Source organism: Camelus ferus, chromosome 19 (assembly GCF_009834535.1).
Source record: "Camelus ferus isolate YT-003-E chromosome 19, BCGSAC_Cfer_1.0, whole genome shotgun sequence".
NCBI lineage: Eukaryota > Metazoa > Chordata > Mammalia > Artiodactyla > Camelidae > Camelus > Camelus ferus.
In genome coordinates this window covers 34,562,518-34,577,619 of record NC_045714.1, presented here as the reverse complement: position 1 = coordinate 34,577,619, position 15,102 = coordinate 34,562,518, and the positions used below count along the sequence as shown (strand labels likewise).

Sequence of the window (15,102 nt, the reverse complement as noted above, 5' to 3'; positions counted from 1 at the left end):
ATATGATCACTACTCACTGTTTACATCTTAGCTACCACACTCTGAAGCCTCTGTTCTATTTAAAGCAGGGCTTCCTAACAGCCCCGGGGGGTATCTTGGAACTCTGTTCGGGGATCTTTGTTGTCACAATGAGTGGGACCCCAGGGGCATTCAGTGGACAGAGGTTGGGGGTGCCACATGGGACAGTGCCCCAGGAAGAAGGCCCCATCCCTCCCAGGTCTCTCAGGCTGCCCCAGCCTCACATAGCTGAGAAGTCTGCTGCCTCAGAGCCAAACGCCATCTTATGTGTGAGTGCCAAGTGTTTGTGAACACTCACTGAACATTCTAGAGCTGCCAGCGTGGTGTCAGTCAAGAGGTCACAGACAGTTTTGTTGGATTTTACCAAGAGTTGGTCACCATTTAGGAAATCATGTGTCTGATGGCAGCCGGGTGTGAGGCCCTGGCCGGGGATGGCTGCCACCTTCACTGGGTTCCTGCCTCACTCAGTACTCTCTGGTGGGCTGGACCCAAGCGCTGCGGTGATAAAATTTCTTTTGTTTCTCTTTTATATTACAGTTAGGCATTATACTAATTTTTAAAAAATATGACCAGTGCAAGTGGGTCACATCTGTGACTTTCATTTCAGAGTGTAAAGAGGGCGTCCCAAGTCCTTTATTAAAGGAGGTCAGTCTGAAAGGGTCGAGTACTCCTGGTGGGAAGGACAAGCTTGATTTTCCCAAGGGTCTGGGACTGGCCCTGGCAAGGGGGACATCGGGAAGGGCAACGCTCAGTCCACAAGAAGGTGTAGCTCGTGGGGCTTTCAAGCAGACTCACGGGGACTATTTGTGAGGACAGCGTGTTTTGACCACGCAGAGTCACTCTGGGCTCTGCCCACGGCTGCCCCGGGTGCCCAGCCTGGTGCTCACCTCCTGGGCAGGGCCTCCGGATGGGACATTTCCTTGACTCGGACAGCACCTGGCAGGTGGCTGCCTCCTCCTGCCCGGCCCGGCTGGCCTCTCGGACACGGGTCTCCAGGCCCCAGGCCGAGCCGCAGGTCTTCCCATTGTGTGTACAGGGGCTCCAGCTGCCCCAGGGGCCCAGCTCACACTCCTCTGTGGGGTGGAGAGAGACAGACAGATTGGGTCAGCTGGCAGTGAGGGTCCTTCAGATCAGGGGCAGGGTCTGAGGGGTTCAGGTCCCTGAAGATACCTCACTGGCTATTACAAGGAGCAGAGGGGAGATGTTTAAATAGTTACTTATGAGAGCTTCGGATGAGAGCTGTACTAAAACAAGCACAGGCAGGGAAGGCTTCCCGGAGGAGACAATGTAGGAGTGAAAGGGAGAGAGGAATTCATCAGGTGAAGACAGGAAGGAAGTGCATTTCAGGCAGGGATGCACAGCCCCGGGGGCCCAGCTATCCTATTCGAGGGACAGCTATCCTGTTCGAGGGACAGGGAAGCTAGAGTGGGGGCAGAGTGAGGGTTTGGGAGGGGGGAGCAGGAGATGAGGCTACAAGGTCAGCTGGGAGGCCCTCAGAGCCAGGACCTGGGTTCTGAACTTGATCGTGTGCCTTTGATCAGCGGTAGGAGGTGGAAGCTATGTCATGCTGTTGTGAGGAAGAATGAAGTCATGGATGTAAAAGGTCTCAGCAGGGAATAATTTTTAAAAATATTTAATATATATAGTATTCTCTCACCTTTGATTCTTTTAAGAGTTCCTGAAAGGTAGGCAGAGAATAGGGCAGCTCTTACTACCCCCATTTTGCAGATTAGGACACTGAGGCTTAGAGCAGGTAAGGGGATTGCCCAGGGAACAGAGAAGGAGCTCACACAACAGAACAAGTGTATACGATCTCATTAGGCCCAGAAACCGAGTCTGCAGACTTGAGAACAGTGGTGCTTCTTCTAGATGCACTGATTTGGGAAGCAAAGGCTCAGCACCCAGCGCTGCCACAGGCTGTGCTGGGTGCCCAGGTGTGGCAGGGACAAGGCTGACGGGGGACTGCGGGTGGGTGGGTTAGCCATGCTCAGGGAGGGCCAGGAGGGAGAAGGGCTCCAAGTGGAAGGAATAATTCCAGCAAAATCCCAGGACAGCTCTGCTCTCTGCTGGGAAAGTTGGAACATGAACTTACATGGGGGAGGAAAAAAAAAAAGATAGGAGTGTGGAGGAGGCTGGCAGATGGGGACCAGACTGCCCACAGCCAGGGAAGGCTCTACCTGAGGACCATGGGAGCCACTGAAGGGCCTTGAACAGAAGAGAAACCTCATCAGATTGTCATGTTGAAATAATCACTCTGGCTTCTGGGATGAGCGTCTTCATGGGCTGGAGGCAGTAAGACCGGAAGCAGGTAGATAGGCAAGAGGCTGTGGCTAAGATCCCAGAAGGCACGGGAGGTTAGGAGAAAGGGAAGTTTGGGGGTGGGTCAGGGAGAAGGGAGAGGAAGGGTTGGGGTAGGTTTGGGAGCTTTATTCTGCTTCATTCTCCCTCAAAGTTCCTTTTGCCATCTAACATCTTTATTCTTGTGTGTCTCTCCTGTCTCCCCACTAAAATGTCACATCTACAAGAGCAGAGTCTTTATCTCTTTTGTTCACTAATGTGTCCCCAGCAACTTGGAAGTTTCCTGGTGCTTAGACGTTCTAGTAAATACTTCTTGAGTGAATGAATGAGTAGATTGGATTGGATGTAGGATGAGAGAGAAAAGTCAACAGGGATGCCCATGTCTCCAGCATGGCTAGCCTGTGGGTTGTGGAGCTGACTACTGATGGAGGAAGCCCAGAGGAAGCACCAGGGCGGGGATGAGGAGGGAGGGAAGGAGGCATCCACAGGGCAGGTGAGGATGTGAGTCTGCTGCTCATGGATGAATGCAGCTGAGGACATCTAGTCAGGAGCTATCAGATTTTAAAATGACCGTGAACATGAGCCCAGAGAGAATGTGTGGGCAGAGATATGTGATTCAGGTGAGAACACTGTGGGACAGCCTCATGTAAGGACAGATCACAGAAGAGGAGCTCACATAGGAGTCTGAAAAGGAGTGGCGAAAAACAGAGCAGTAATAATAATGACAGCTAATATGACGTGTGATAATAATGACATGTACGGAACACTTACTGTGTGCTAGTTATTGTATTAAGTACTATAAATTGTATTAATTAATTTAACCCTCATAACAACCCTCCCCATGAAGTAGGTTCTCTGTTCTAGTGTAATTTTTTTTTTAACATTTGGAGAAACTGAGGGACAAAGAGCTTAAGTGACTTGCTCAAGGTCACAAATGGGTGAATTGTAGAGCTAGCAGTTGAACCCAGGTCTTATTCTAAAATCAGTGCCCTTCTGTGCTCTGCTGCCTCCCTTTGCAATAATAATGATGTCAGTGTTGGTAGTAATAGTAATCATAATAATGGTACTTCTGACGGGTCTAGTGTATTGAAGGTTCCTCTGTGTACCTGACATGGTGTTGGGCTTCCCATCACCATGTGACATTTTACTATGATTTCTTCCGGGTCTCCTGACACCTTTCACCAGCCCCTGCTCCAGAGAGGGAGGAGATGGGGGCAGGGCAAGCAGGCCCCCACTCACCCTGGCACTCGCGTGTGCTCTGCTGGGCCACGGTACCCGGCGGACAGGTGGGCAGACACTTCCCTTTGTACAGGTAAAACTGCCTCTTGCACTGGATGCAGAAGTCTTGGCTGAAGCAGCTCTCACAGGTGGCCCCACATTCTGTAATACAGCCAGGGCCCCCCCTGGTGAGGGTGGCTGCCCAGGGAGGGGATCATCTGGGACTGCCTGAGGGGGGAGGGCCTCTGAGCAGCCCCAAGCTCTGTAGCAAAGGACACACTGAAGCCCAGACTTGTCGAGGGTCAAACAGGGCTGCGTTCAAGAACTCCCTTTCTCATTTGAGCTGAGGCTCGGAGAGGGCAAGTAACTTGCCTGAAGTCACACAGTAAATCTGGGCTGGGAGTTAGGACTCCCTACTCCATTTTCAACAAAGCTCAGAGATAGTCATTATTTGTTCCAGGTCACAGTGAAAAAGAGAGCTGGGAGTTAGGACTCTTCTTCCCACTAAGCTAGGCCCAGAGAGGGTAAGTAACATGTCAAAGGCCACACAGCAAACTAGGGTGAAGTTTCCCTGTTTTATTAGTGCTGAGCCCAGAGGGGACACTGACTTGCTTAGGACTTCAGAGCCAGGCTGAATCCAAGCAAGTATCTCAGAGTCTAGGCTCAGGCATATACTGCTTCCCCTCGGTGAGAGGTGGGATGTGGGCCTGGAGGTGCTCAGGAACGCAGTGCCAGCACAGGACAAGGGAGGGGCCACGTACTTTTGCACCTGTTGACCTCCTGGCCGCGGACGCCATAGTAGCCTGGGGGACAGTCATGCACACACTTGCCATACTGGCGGATGCCTTCCCGGCGGATGAACAGGAAGAGCTTCTGCTGGCAGGTGGAGCAGCCGTTCTCCTCTGAGCAGATGACACAGCCTGTGCAGTTGCCCCCTAGACCAGTGCCCACTGCCAGCCAGAGCAGGATGGAGGGTGGGGAAAGGGAGAGAGAGAGAGTCAAACCACATATGTGAACAGCTTAGACTGTCTCATTGGGATGATGATCAAGTCACCCAAACAAATGACTACATTTCCCAGGCAACTAGATATGGTCATGTGACCAAAATCTGGCCAGTAGGATATAAGGTAAAGCAATGTGTGCAACCTCTAGAAAGCTTAAAGGTCAGGGGCGTGATGCTGATGGTGTTGGTCCAGGGATCACACTTTGGGAACCACTGGCTTAGAGAAACTCTTGTGTATGTGCACAAGAGCCATATGCAAAGATGGTTATTGCAGCAGCATTTGATAGGCAAACAATAGAAAAAGCTTAACCATCTATCAACAGAATAGATAGTCATATATACCACAGCCATATGGTATATCTATGACCCAGCCGTGATAAATGACTGGGGTAGAGTCACAGTTGTCACCATGGCTATATCTCAAAGACAATGGTGAGAGCAAAAACTCAAGTTGCGCAACGAATCACATAGTAAGAAACCATTTATATTAAGTTCAAAAAACTTGCAAAACAATACTCCGTTAACGTTTATGGTACATACATTTGTATTAAGAGTAAAAGACATACAAGGGACTGATAAACACTGAATTCAGGATGGTGGCACCTCTGAGGCGAGAAGTGGGAAAGAGCTGGAGAAGAAGACTGAGGGCTTCACTTATACCTGTAACATTTCATTTCTTAAAATCTGAAGCAAATACAAAAACAGTAAGACTTGATAGAAGTCTTGGCTGGCAAGTATACAAATATTCATTAGATTTTTTTTTTAAATTCTTGACTGTAAGCCTGAAATACTTCACGATAAAAAAATATTTAACGAAGAGAGTTTAGCCTCAATCCTGTCCTGCAGGGCAGGAGCAAGGAGAGAGGACCCGGTTCTTCCTACTCCTACTCTTCCCAGCTCCTGTCCCCGAGCCCAGGCCCATCCTCCAGCTGAGGTCTTGCATTCTGACAGAAATTCTGAGAGCGGTGGAGCCCTGTGCCCCTGATCACTATGCTAGTAGTCCCCTATGTCCAATCTCCCCCTCCTCTTCAGTAATAGGAGCCTGATTTTTAGCAGAATTCCCGTCGTGGAGAATAGAGACTACATTTCCCAGGCTCCTTTGCAGCTGTATGTGGCCACGTGTCTAATTTCTGACCAATGGGCTTTAAGTAGGCGTGTCCTTGCCACACCCAGGAACTACACTTCAGGGGAAGGGCCGCACTTTTCTCCTCCCCTTCTCCCTAACACCTGGGGGATTGCAGACTTGATGGCTGGGCCCTCCGAAGATGCATGGGCAGAGAGATCTGACAGAGAGACACTGGCTTGGCTCTCTACTGCAGATTCCTTTACATGAGAGGGAGGAAAATGTCGTCCCTCTAGTTTAGGCTTCTGGAGCTTTCTGACAGATACAAGGACTACATGGTAATGACTGTTGATGTCCGGTCTTCAGCCTCGCAGGTGGGTCCCTCCTCAGTGCCTTGGCACTATATAAGCCCTCTGGCCCTGAGAAGGGACCCAACTAGCAAAGGGCAAAGAGACCCTCGATTAATTTGATATGATCTCTGCCACCTGGCAGGATAGGAGTTCAAATTAGAAATTATGTTCAATTACAGAAATACAAAATGGTGTTTCTTAAAAACTGAGTTTGTGGACTGAGATTCACAGCCTGACATGGGCATGCGTGTTGTTGCCCATTTTGCAGCTGAGGAAACAGAGACTCAAAGAGGTGAAATGTCACACCCAGTGTTCAGCAGAATCAGTGGGGGCAGGGACCCATGACAGTCGGTCCCACGCTGCCCTCTTGGTGCATTTGCTCAGGGCCTCCTCTGTGTCTGGTGGAGCTTGGGGTCACAGGGGTGAGCCACATGTGGCCCTGCCGTTCTAGGACCTCACAGCCTGGTGGGAGGGCTTAAGTCCACAGACATGACTGTAATAGCAACACAGGATGGTGACAAAGCAAAACTCTTACTAACCACTGTCTATCGGAAGAGCTTAGGGATCACTCAATCCCAACCCCTGTAGCTTCACTAGGGACCCTGAGGCCAGAAGAGGTGGAGGCTTCCCCAAGGTCAGGCAGCCAAACAGCAAGAAGCCTCATCTGTGTGTGTGTGTGTGTGCGTGAGCGCACACACACACACACACGCACGCACGCATGTGCGCACATGGCATGCGTCTCAACCAGCATCATTCATCACCAGGTCTTTGAAGAGAGCAGCAGGCTCTGCCTCCTGCTGCATTTTTGGTCCCGGCAGTTGGTAGGGGGCCCTCTAGTGCCTATATGTTGTAATGACACCTCTGACTTTTCCTGATTCTGATGGCCTCACTCAGGCTTTCCATCACATCTCTGTAACTCAATTAGAAAGAGCAATGCTCCACCACCCCAAGCTCCTAGATGTAGAGACTTGAATGCTAATTTTATGAATAATAAGTGATGACAAGTGGCATTTTCGATGCTGCTTTAGAAAGATCCAAACTTGATTATTCTTAAACTTGATTGTGCATTAGAATCCCCAGGGAGGCTTATAAAGTGTCTGGGCCCAGGAATGTGCATTTAAACAAGCCCAAAATAAATGCAGTTTTGGTAGTGTCTTCTCTGCTCACAATCTTCTTTCCCTGAGAACCAGACCCTGCATCCATGCTGTGCTGCATGACTCTGTCCCCTAGCCAATGGTGGGCAGACTGAACCAGGGACTGACAGCTCATCCAGGCTGGGCCAGTTAGACCATCTGTCCTGAGAATTTTGACTGTGGGCTGACAGACAATGGTCTCGGCTGACTTCTTGACCTCCATTTGCAGGAGGGCAGAGCAGCCTGTTCTGGTACACATATGTGAGAAGCTTTGGTGGGCACTAGCGTCTGCGGCTGCTCTCTTTGATAACAGAGGCCCAGTCTCTGACTTTGAGGTTCATGTGGAGCCATCTCCATCCAGATGCATTTAACCTGGACTTGGGCAATCAGAGCATCAGATGCCCTTGACTACAGGGATCGGGTCAGACACAGGCACGTGTTTCAACAAGACCTAGTCTTAGGATTGCGCGTGCGTGTGTGTGTGTGTACACCCCTTTTGGATTTGGGAAGATGTAGACCAGAGCTGGTGGGCAATGGAGGCCACACCCTGGAGAGTCCATAAAGTCTCTTCTGTTCTCAAGCCACTTTGAGTAGATTTTTGTCACTTGCAACCAAGCCTCCTGGCTAATACAGAAGCAGAGAGAAAAAAAGAAACAAATCAGATGCAGAGAGAGAAAAAAGCAACCTCACTGGCCTCAGGTGGTCAGATAAGAGTTTCTGACCATCGTCCAAGCCCAGGTTTCAGTCCCCAGAGGCTTGGCTCTCCCCATAGCTCCAAAGAAAGTCACTTGTCCACTTGAGCGCACTCTCCTGTAAGCTGACAATCAAAATGATGGAGCTCACCAGATAGGTGAAGCCCAACAGATTGGGATGGAGCAGCCCTGCTTCAGCAAGACCGAGGGGAGTAAGCATGGCCCACCTAGCCTGACCACCGCGCCACGCCATGGGGCCCTGGGGTTCTAGAGAGCACACTTTGAAAACCCCGACTCCTTCCACACCTCAGCCTGACGCTGGCCTTCGTTGCCGCCTTCTCTCAACTCTGATGCACGTTTCTAACTGAAAGTATTTGAGCTCTGATCTCAACTTCCCCAAGTTTTCTTCGGGCATCAGAGGGCATGACACCCCATGTGACTTCCCTTAACAACTATCTCCCATAATCAAGGCCATCCTCCCCGAGTCAAAATGCCAGTTAGCCAAAAAAGTATGGCCATGTGTTGCTCCAGCAGCTGGAGGGGCTTGGAATGACATCTGAGTCACTTTGTCTTTCCCCAAGCACCCAAGGGATAAGTTGAGACTTGGATGTCCATTTTATGGAGAATGACTATGGAATTTATCACATCAGGCTTGGCAGTTTACAAAGGGATGCAGGCTTATAACAACTCTCAGCATGTGCATTAGCCCAGGGTTGAGCGATCCATTCATCCATCCCTCCATTCATTCAACAAATAGTTACTGAGTTACTCTGTGTGAGGTCCAGTGCTAAGGGCTCAATGGTTATGAACTTTGGGCAGCAGCTGAGTGATCACATGCAAAGTACTTTAACTCTCTGGACCTCAGTTATTCTAGCTGTAAAAGGGGGTGAAAACACTTACGTTGCAGTGTTGTTATGATGAAAGGAGACAGTACATGGAGAACTCTTAGCTTAGAGTCTGGCAGCAGATAAATGGATGCTCCTGTCATTATACTGTTTTCTGCCCTCATATCTAAGGATGTGTGTTATGGTGCAGGTATCCAGGCTCAAATCCTGGCTCGATCACCCATAGAGAGTGACCTTAGACAAGTCCCTTCATCTCTGTGGGTCTGAGTTTTCCCATCTGAAAAACTGTGGCAGCAACTCCTGCTCCCACGGGCATTGTTATGAGGGGTGTTCAAACAAAGCAGCAAGTGCCTGGCACGTAGTAGGTGCTTCTCCATAAATGTAAATTCCTTTCCTGTCTCCTCACTGTCACAACCCACGGTGGGATTGTCAACCCACATTTGGACCCTCCTCCCCTTTCACAGGTGAGCAGACGGAGGCCAGAGGCATTGATGGAGGACAACACCAACCACCATCTCCAGGGAGATGGCCTTTCACCCTCGGCATGGGAAGGGCTCAGGGCAGAGGCACGAGGAGGCAGCTTTGGTCTTGGGTGAAGGGCAGTTTAGTTTTTCTGTTGGGATTAGAGAATGACCTGTGCTCTTTGAAATGAGGACTCTCAACCTCAGGGTGGCCCTCATCCTGAGAATGACCCCAAGCACCTTCTTGCTGTAGGAGTCAAGGGCTCAGTGTTTGCCAGTGATCGCTATATTTTTCCATTTAGGGATCTGGAGTGGATTCAGGGATCACCTCTGCATGACCGTGCCTCCCACCCGCTTTCATTCCGCAGAGCTTTCCTCGAGAGGGTCAAAGGCATAGGGTGACATCTGGGATCCCGAAAATGACCAGTTTTCCCCAGAAAGGCTTATATTTTCAGTAGCCTGCAGTGAGTCTGTCACTGAAAAATCCTCAGTGCCCAAGCCAAGAACTCCAGCTACACACACACACACACACACACACACACACACACACACACACCCAAAAAACTAATCTACCAACATAAAAAAAATCAGACTTCACATAAGAAGCTGGAATTTGGGCTTCTCTGGAGAAGGTGCAAATACCTGTCACTGCTGGGCCTGCATTCTGTAGGCCCCCGCCTGAAGGCTCTAGAGAATAAGCCATGGGCTGAACTGATAAACAGGCTGTGAGAAACGTCACGTAGCCAGCTGGATAAGAGATGGCCTATTTAATGTATCCAGTATGGACGGCTAGATAGCCAGTGACGGGTAAGATCCTCAGAGGAGGACAACCTAAGACAGCACAGCCGGCTGGATAAGAGATGGCCTACTTAATGAAGTTTTGTGATGAACTTTAAAACAATCTGTCCTTGATCATGTAACATCCTGTGCTTACTGCAGGAGCCTGGGAACCTGGAGCCTGGGAACCTAAATGGCTTAAGATTATTAATACTATTATAACTTAGATGGTATGTGAGGCATCATGCTTGTCCTATATAAACCCTTTTACAAGAATCAATAGACAGAGTAGCCATCAGCTCTCTCCGCATATGGTGTGTATGTGTACATGATATCGCGACATCGACACATTCCCGCAGGGCAATGACTGGTTGGAGTTCCACAGGTGGGGCCTGTGATCTCCCGTTTGCCACAGTCCCCACCCCTCCCTATTATTATCCCTGACACTGAGGCCAAAGGTCAGCTGCCATGGATTCTTAGGCTCAGGCTGCTGTTTATCTTATACCCAATCCCTTACTCACATTAGAAGGCAATGTAGAGCAGGGGTTCCCAAATTTGAGCAAGCATCAAATTTACCTGGAGGGCTTGGTAAAACACATGGCTGGGCCTTCTCCCAGAGTGGCTGATTCAGTATGTCTGGGCAGGGCCTGAGAATTTGCATTGCTAACAGGTTCTCACTTTACAAGTGGAGTAGGGTTAAGAGTTAGACTGCTTGGGTTCAAATCCCAGCTCTGCCCCTTATCCTTGCCCATGTGACCTTGAACTAGTGTCTTAACCTCTCTGTGCTTCAGTTTTCCCATCTGTAAAATAGGAATCATACTGGCCAACCTTACTGAACCTTGTGAACCTGAGCAGGCCTGATACTTACAAGGGTCTCGGTAATCTTACAATCACCACCTGCCATGCCTCCACTGGTGTTTGCGATCTTGGATTTGCTTTGGCAATCAGCACAGAACTCTTAATTTGAGGTCAACATTTTTGGGGTAGAGTTTCTTCATAATTGGGGTGTGCCTTGCATGAGAACATCGTGTGTCATGGTGGACTAAAGGATTTAACACAGCTGTCCTGAAGCACTCCCTGCGAGTGAAAAGGATGCGGAAGGAGAAAAAGAAACCATTGACCATTGCCCCAAGGCAGGGCAACCTAAGGAGGGTCAGGCCCTGCCCTGGGCCCTGCTCTGTCCTCAAGAAGGATCCAAAACCATGTAGGGGGGCCCCACACAGAGACTGATGGGCAGTGCTGTCTCCGATCCCTGCTGGCCATGGAGGATGCATGTCACTGATGACCAGACGAAATAAACAACATCTGGGCTCCCGCCTGCCTGCTCAGACCGCCACATCTGGGAGACAGTCACTGCCACTGCAGGCTGGCTCAGAGGACCCCTGGGCACATTCCTGCTTCAGGGGGCAGATTGCACCATCCCCAGCAAGGGATGGGTCCTGGAGATGACTCCTGGTTTGGAGACCCAGAAAAGGGGGGGAACTTGAGATGATCTCAAATTTGCACAATGACAAGCCACCATTTTCTGGCTGGGTGATCTTAGGCAAGTGCCTTCACTCCTTTGAACCTGTCTCCTCTTTTGAAAAATGGGGACAATGGGACAGCCACCTCCCAGGCACCTGAGAACGCATCCATGCAAAGTGCTTAGCACAGCTCTTTGGAGCTTGATTTTATTACTTGATTCATGGCAGATGCATGGGAGGCTCCCAGAGGTGCTCCCTTAAGGGCTGGGGCCCAGCTGGGCTTGCTCTTCGAATTTCCCCAGCCTTACATATCGTAGGTGCCCACTAACTGTTTCTTAAATGAATGAATGAATAATGGCTTAATAAAAGTTATCAAAAACTGTTCTCAGGGAGCCTGCAGTCTGGTTGGGAGGACGAAACCCACACATAGCAAAGAAAGCTGATGACGTCTGCCCAGCAGAGCTCAGAGCCAAGTGAAGGCTCCAGCAGTCAGGGGCTGGGCTCAGAGACTGTAGTCATCAGGGGTGGTTTCTGGAGAGGCAGATGTAGGGACAGGAGCAGGACTAGCTTGCGGAGGAGGAGGAAAGGTTTTTAAGAGAAGTGAGTACATGACGGTATATGAGTTGGTGGCAGGAAGGGAGCTTGGGTGGGGAGCAGACAGCAAATCCTGGCTGAGGTGTCATACAGGAAACCAAGGGGTTAATGAGCAAGACCTTCAGTATACAATAATAATAATAATAATAATAATAATAATAATAATAATAATAATAATAATAATAATAATAATAATAATAATACACATCCCAAATGGAAACTTTTATCCTTTGCCCCCTCATCCCCGCCAAACCTGCCTCACTTGTCCATTTGAGTCAATGGCTACTCCACTTACAGTTAAAATCCTTGGAGTCACCCTGCCCCTCTCTTTCCTTCCTGTCCCACATGCAGTCTGTCAGAAATTGGTCTGCACCAACACCCAGCACCTTCCCCCTCTCTGCCCATTGTTACTCTCCCTGCTCCAGCCACACTGGCCTCATCCTTGCTGTTCCTCAAACAAGGCAAGACCACTCCCACCTCAGGACCTTTGCACTTGCTCTTCCCTTTGCCTGGAATGCCCTTCCCATGTGCATTACCAGGGCTCACCCTCCTCAGGTCTCTGCTGGAATGTCTGTCCCCTTCCCTGGGAGACCTCCCTGACCACCTTGCCTGCAGTAGCACCCATCCCCGCATCCCTGTCTCACCCAGCTTTGTTCTTCGGCATTTATCCCCCGCTGATATGTGACATGTTTGTTTGAGGTCTCAAGAGGTCTCATTTCGTACCCCCCACCTCCCGCCACACACAAAAATGGAATCTCCCTGAAGTAGGTGTTTCTGGCTGTTCACATCAGAAGCATCAGTATCCGGTATACAGTAAGTGCTCAGTGAGAACCTGTGGGTGGGGGAGTGGACTCAGGCAGGTTCTGGCTCTGCCCATAGTGGAGCGATCTGGCTGTGTGGCCTCAGGCAGGTGTCTTGCCTCTCTGATCCTCTCTGAGCCTGCCTTGAGTGCTATAAAGCACCCCAAGAGCTGTGTATAAAGCACCTGGCAATACTGGGGGCAGGAAACACTAGCTGCTAATTCCCTTTCCCTCCCTGGGGAGTTGCTGGTTCCTGGGCTCATTATGGCTGTTGACGCCTCTCGTGGCTTTCTGGGAGGTGGTAAAGGCTTCAGCTTTGGCTGAGTGGGAGGATGTTGCAGCATTTAGGAACTGGTGGGACACTTCTAGCCCATTTGGAGACCCAATGCCACTTGTGGGGGCTGGGGGGGTACGAGGACGATGCCTACTGGTCCAGATCGGGAGGCTCCCACAATCCCTGGAGGAGGACGAGTGCCAGAATTCCAGGGAAGGTGGGGGAACTTCCTAAGAGAACTGAGAGCCCATGATTCCTAAGATGCTTGCAACTGCGAGAGGGATCAGGTCTCGCAGTTTGCTCCACCCATGACTCTCTTCACCCCGCCATGTTGAACCCCAAGATGGACAGAGCTCAGGGCTGGGAACAAGGGCCGTGCTTCCTGTCTTGGCTGAGACCTGGACTCACTGTGTGACCCTTGGCAATGTACCTCATCACCCCCTGCCTCAGTTTCCCCAGCAGAAAAATAAGGGATTGGTCTTGATAAAGGGCTTTCAAACTTTTTCCAGCCAAGGAAGCTTCCTTTTTCCCAAGATGGGATGGGATCTGGGAGACAAACTTGGGCAGATGAGAGCTGAGCTGCTTTGGCCGAGGCCTGCATGGGGCGAGGGGGAGGCTCTCAAGCCAGTTCTCTTGGCTCCCTTCACCCACTTCTAGGGGCAGCCCCTAAGGGTGTGGATAATCTCTAAGGACCTTGAAGCCCCAAAGCCCCACAGCGCTAATGGCAGTAGAAGAGGCAATGTAGCATTGTGGAGCATTTAAGCCATCTCTGCAGGCAGACAGCCTGGGTCCAATCCCAACCTAAGCCTTAGTTTCCCCATCAGTAAAATGGGCATAGTAATTGTCCTCATCCATTGCTATGATGGTTCTGTAAGTTGGTGTGTGTGACATGCTTAGAACGGGGCTTGGCAGATGGTAGGTACACAGCAGTGGGGTGGCTGTGAGCAGTGCGGGGCTCTTACAAGGCCAGACTCTGTTGCAACAACCCTATGAAGTTATTATCTCCTCTTACAGACAAAGAATTTAAGGTACAGAGAAAGTAAGTAAGTGGCCCAGGATGACACAGCTGGTGAGTGGCAAGCTGGGATTTGAAGCAAGGCAGTCTTAGTAATTGGTAGTTATTATTAAGTACTAGGGAGAACCTTGCCCCCAGAATATGTCCCATATAAACACCCTCATCACCTCATAAAATTAAGCCCTAAAGAAGCTCTGGATATACCATCAGCTCCCAGTGCAGAGAAAACCTGCCGCTCCACTGCCAGCGAGCTTCAGGGAAGGGGGCTGGGCTGCCACATCGGACCCCATCCATGTTCCAGGGACAGCCTAGCCCCACTCAGCGAGCACCCCGGGGAACTGGAGGTTCTGAGGGGTGACAGAGAGTTCAGAATCCAGTTTGGGCCTCCAGACATGGGGTGAGCATCTTTAGGGATCCTATTTCTCCCCACAGGATCCCTCCCCCTCTCAAAGCCTTGTAGATGGAAGACAGCCCCAGATGTGGACTCATCCCAGTTCTCTGGGTCCTCCAGCAAGCACCTCCCTGTCTCTGGATCTCAGTTTCTCCAACTGTCAAATGGAAAGTTAAACTCAGTGTTTCTAAGGGCCCATTAGCCATCCATCCATTCATCCATCCATTCATCCAACAGGTATTTCTTTCCTTTTTTTTTTTTTTTTAACACTTTTTCAGCAGGTGTTTCTTGAATGCCTGCAATGTACCAGGTCCTTGTCTAGACTCCAGGAACTTATGGGTGAAAACAAGAAACAAAAACTCTCCTTTGCTTTTATTTTCTTTATTCGATAAAGTGAAAAGACAAACCACAGACCTGCGGAAACATTTTCAACAGATGCACAAAATGATACTAGACTATCGGGAAGATAAATTTCGCACCTAGTCTTGTTCACCCAGGCCTCCCAGTGCCACACACAGTGTCGGGGTACATCAGGTGCTCGGTAAATGGTTACTGCTTGAATGAACAAATGAGATTTACCATGTTGCTCCAAAACTTGTGACTAAGGGTGGAAACAAAGTTGGAATCCTTCCCTTCCCCTGCCACCGTTTTCTAAAGAGAGCTGCCTAGAGACACAATATTATATAAAAAATAGATAAATAAGGACC

At 49.9% G+C, this 15,102-nt stretch overlaps 1 protein-coding gene across 1 annotated transcript in view; it reads right to left on the bottom strand.

Annotated features, from left to right (window-relative positions):
• Nucleotides 1-15,102, bottom strand: part of RSPO4 (R-spondin 4) — a 33,887-nt gene that overhangs the window by 4,290 nt on the left and 14,495 nt on the right. The window contains exons 2-4 of the mRNA XM_032462021.1: nt 4,296-4,484; nt 3,556-3,696; nt 906-1,091 (exon numbers count right to left, since the gene is read on the bottom strand). Of these exons, the coding sequence (XP_032317912.1) occupies nt 906-1,091; nt 3,556-3,696; nt 4,296-4,484 (516 nt within the window). The remainder of the gene's footprint in view (nt 1-905; nt 1,092-3,555; nt 3,697-4,295; nt 4,485-15,102) is intronic.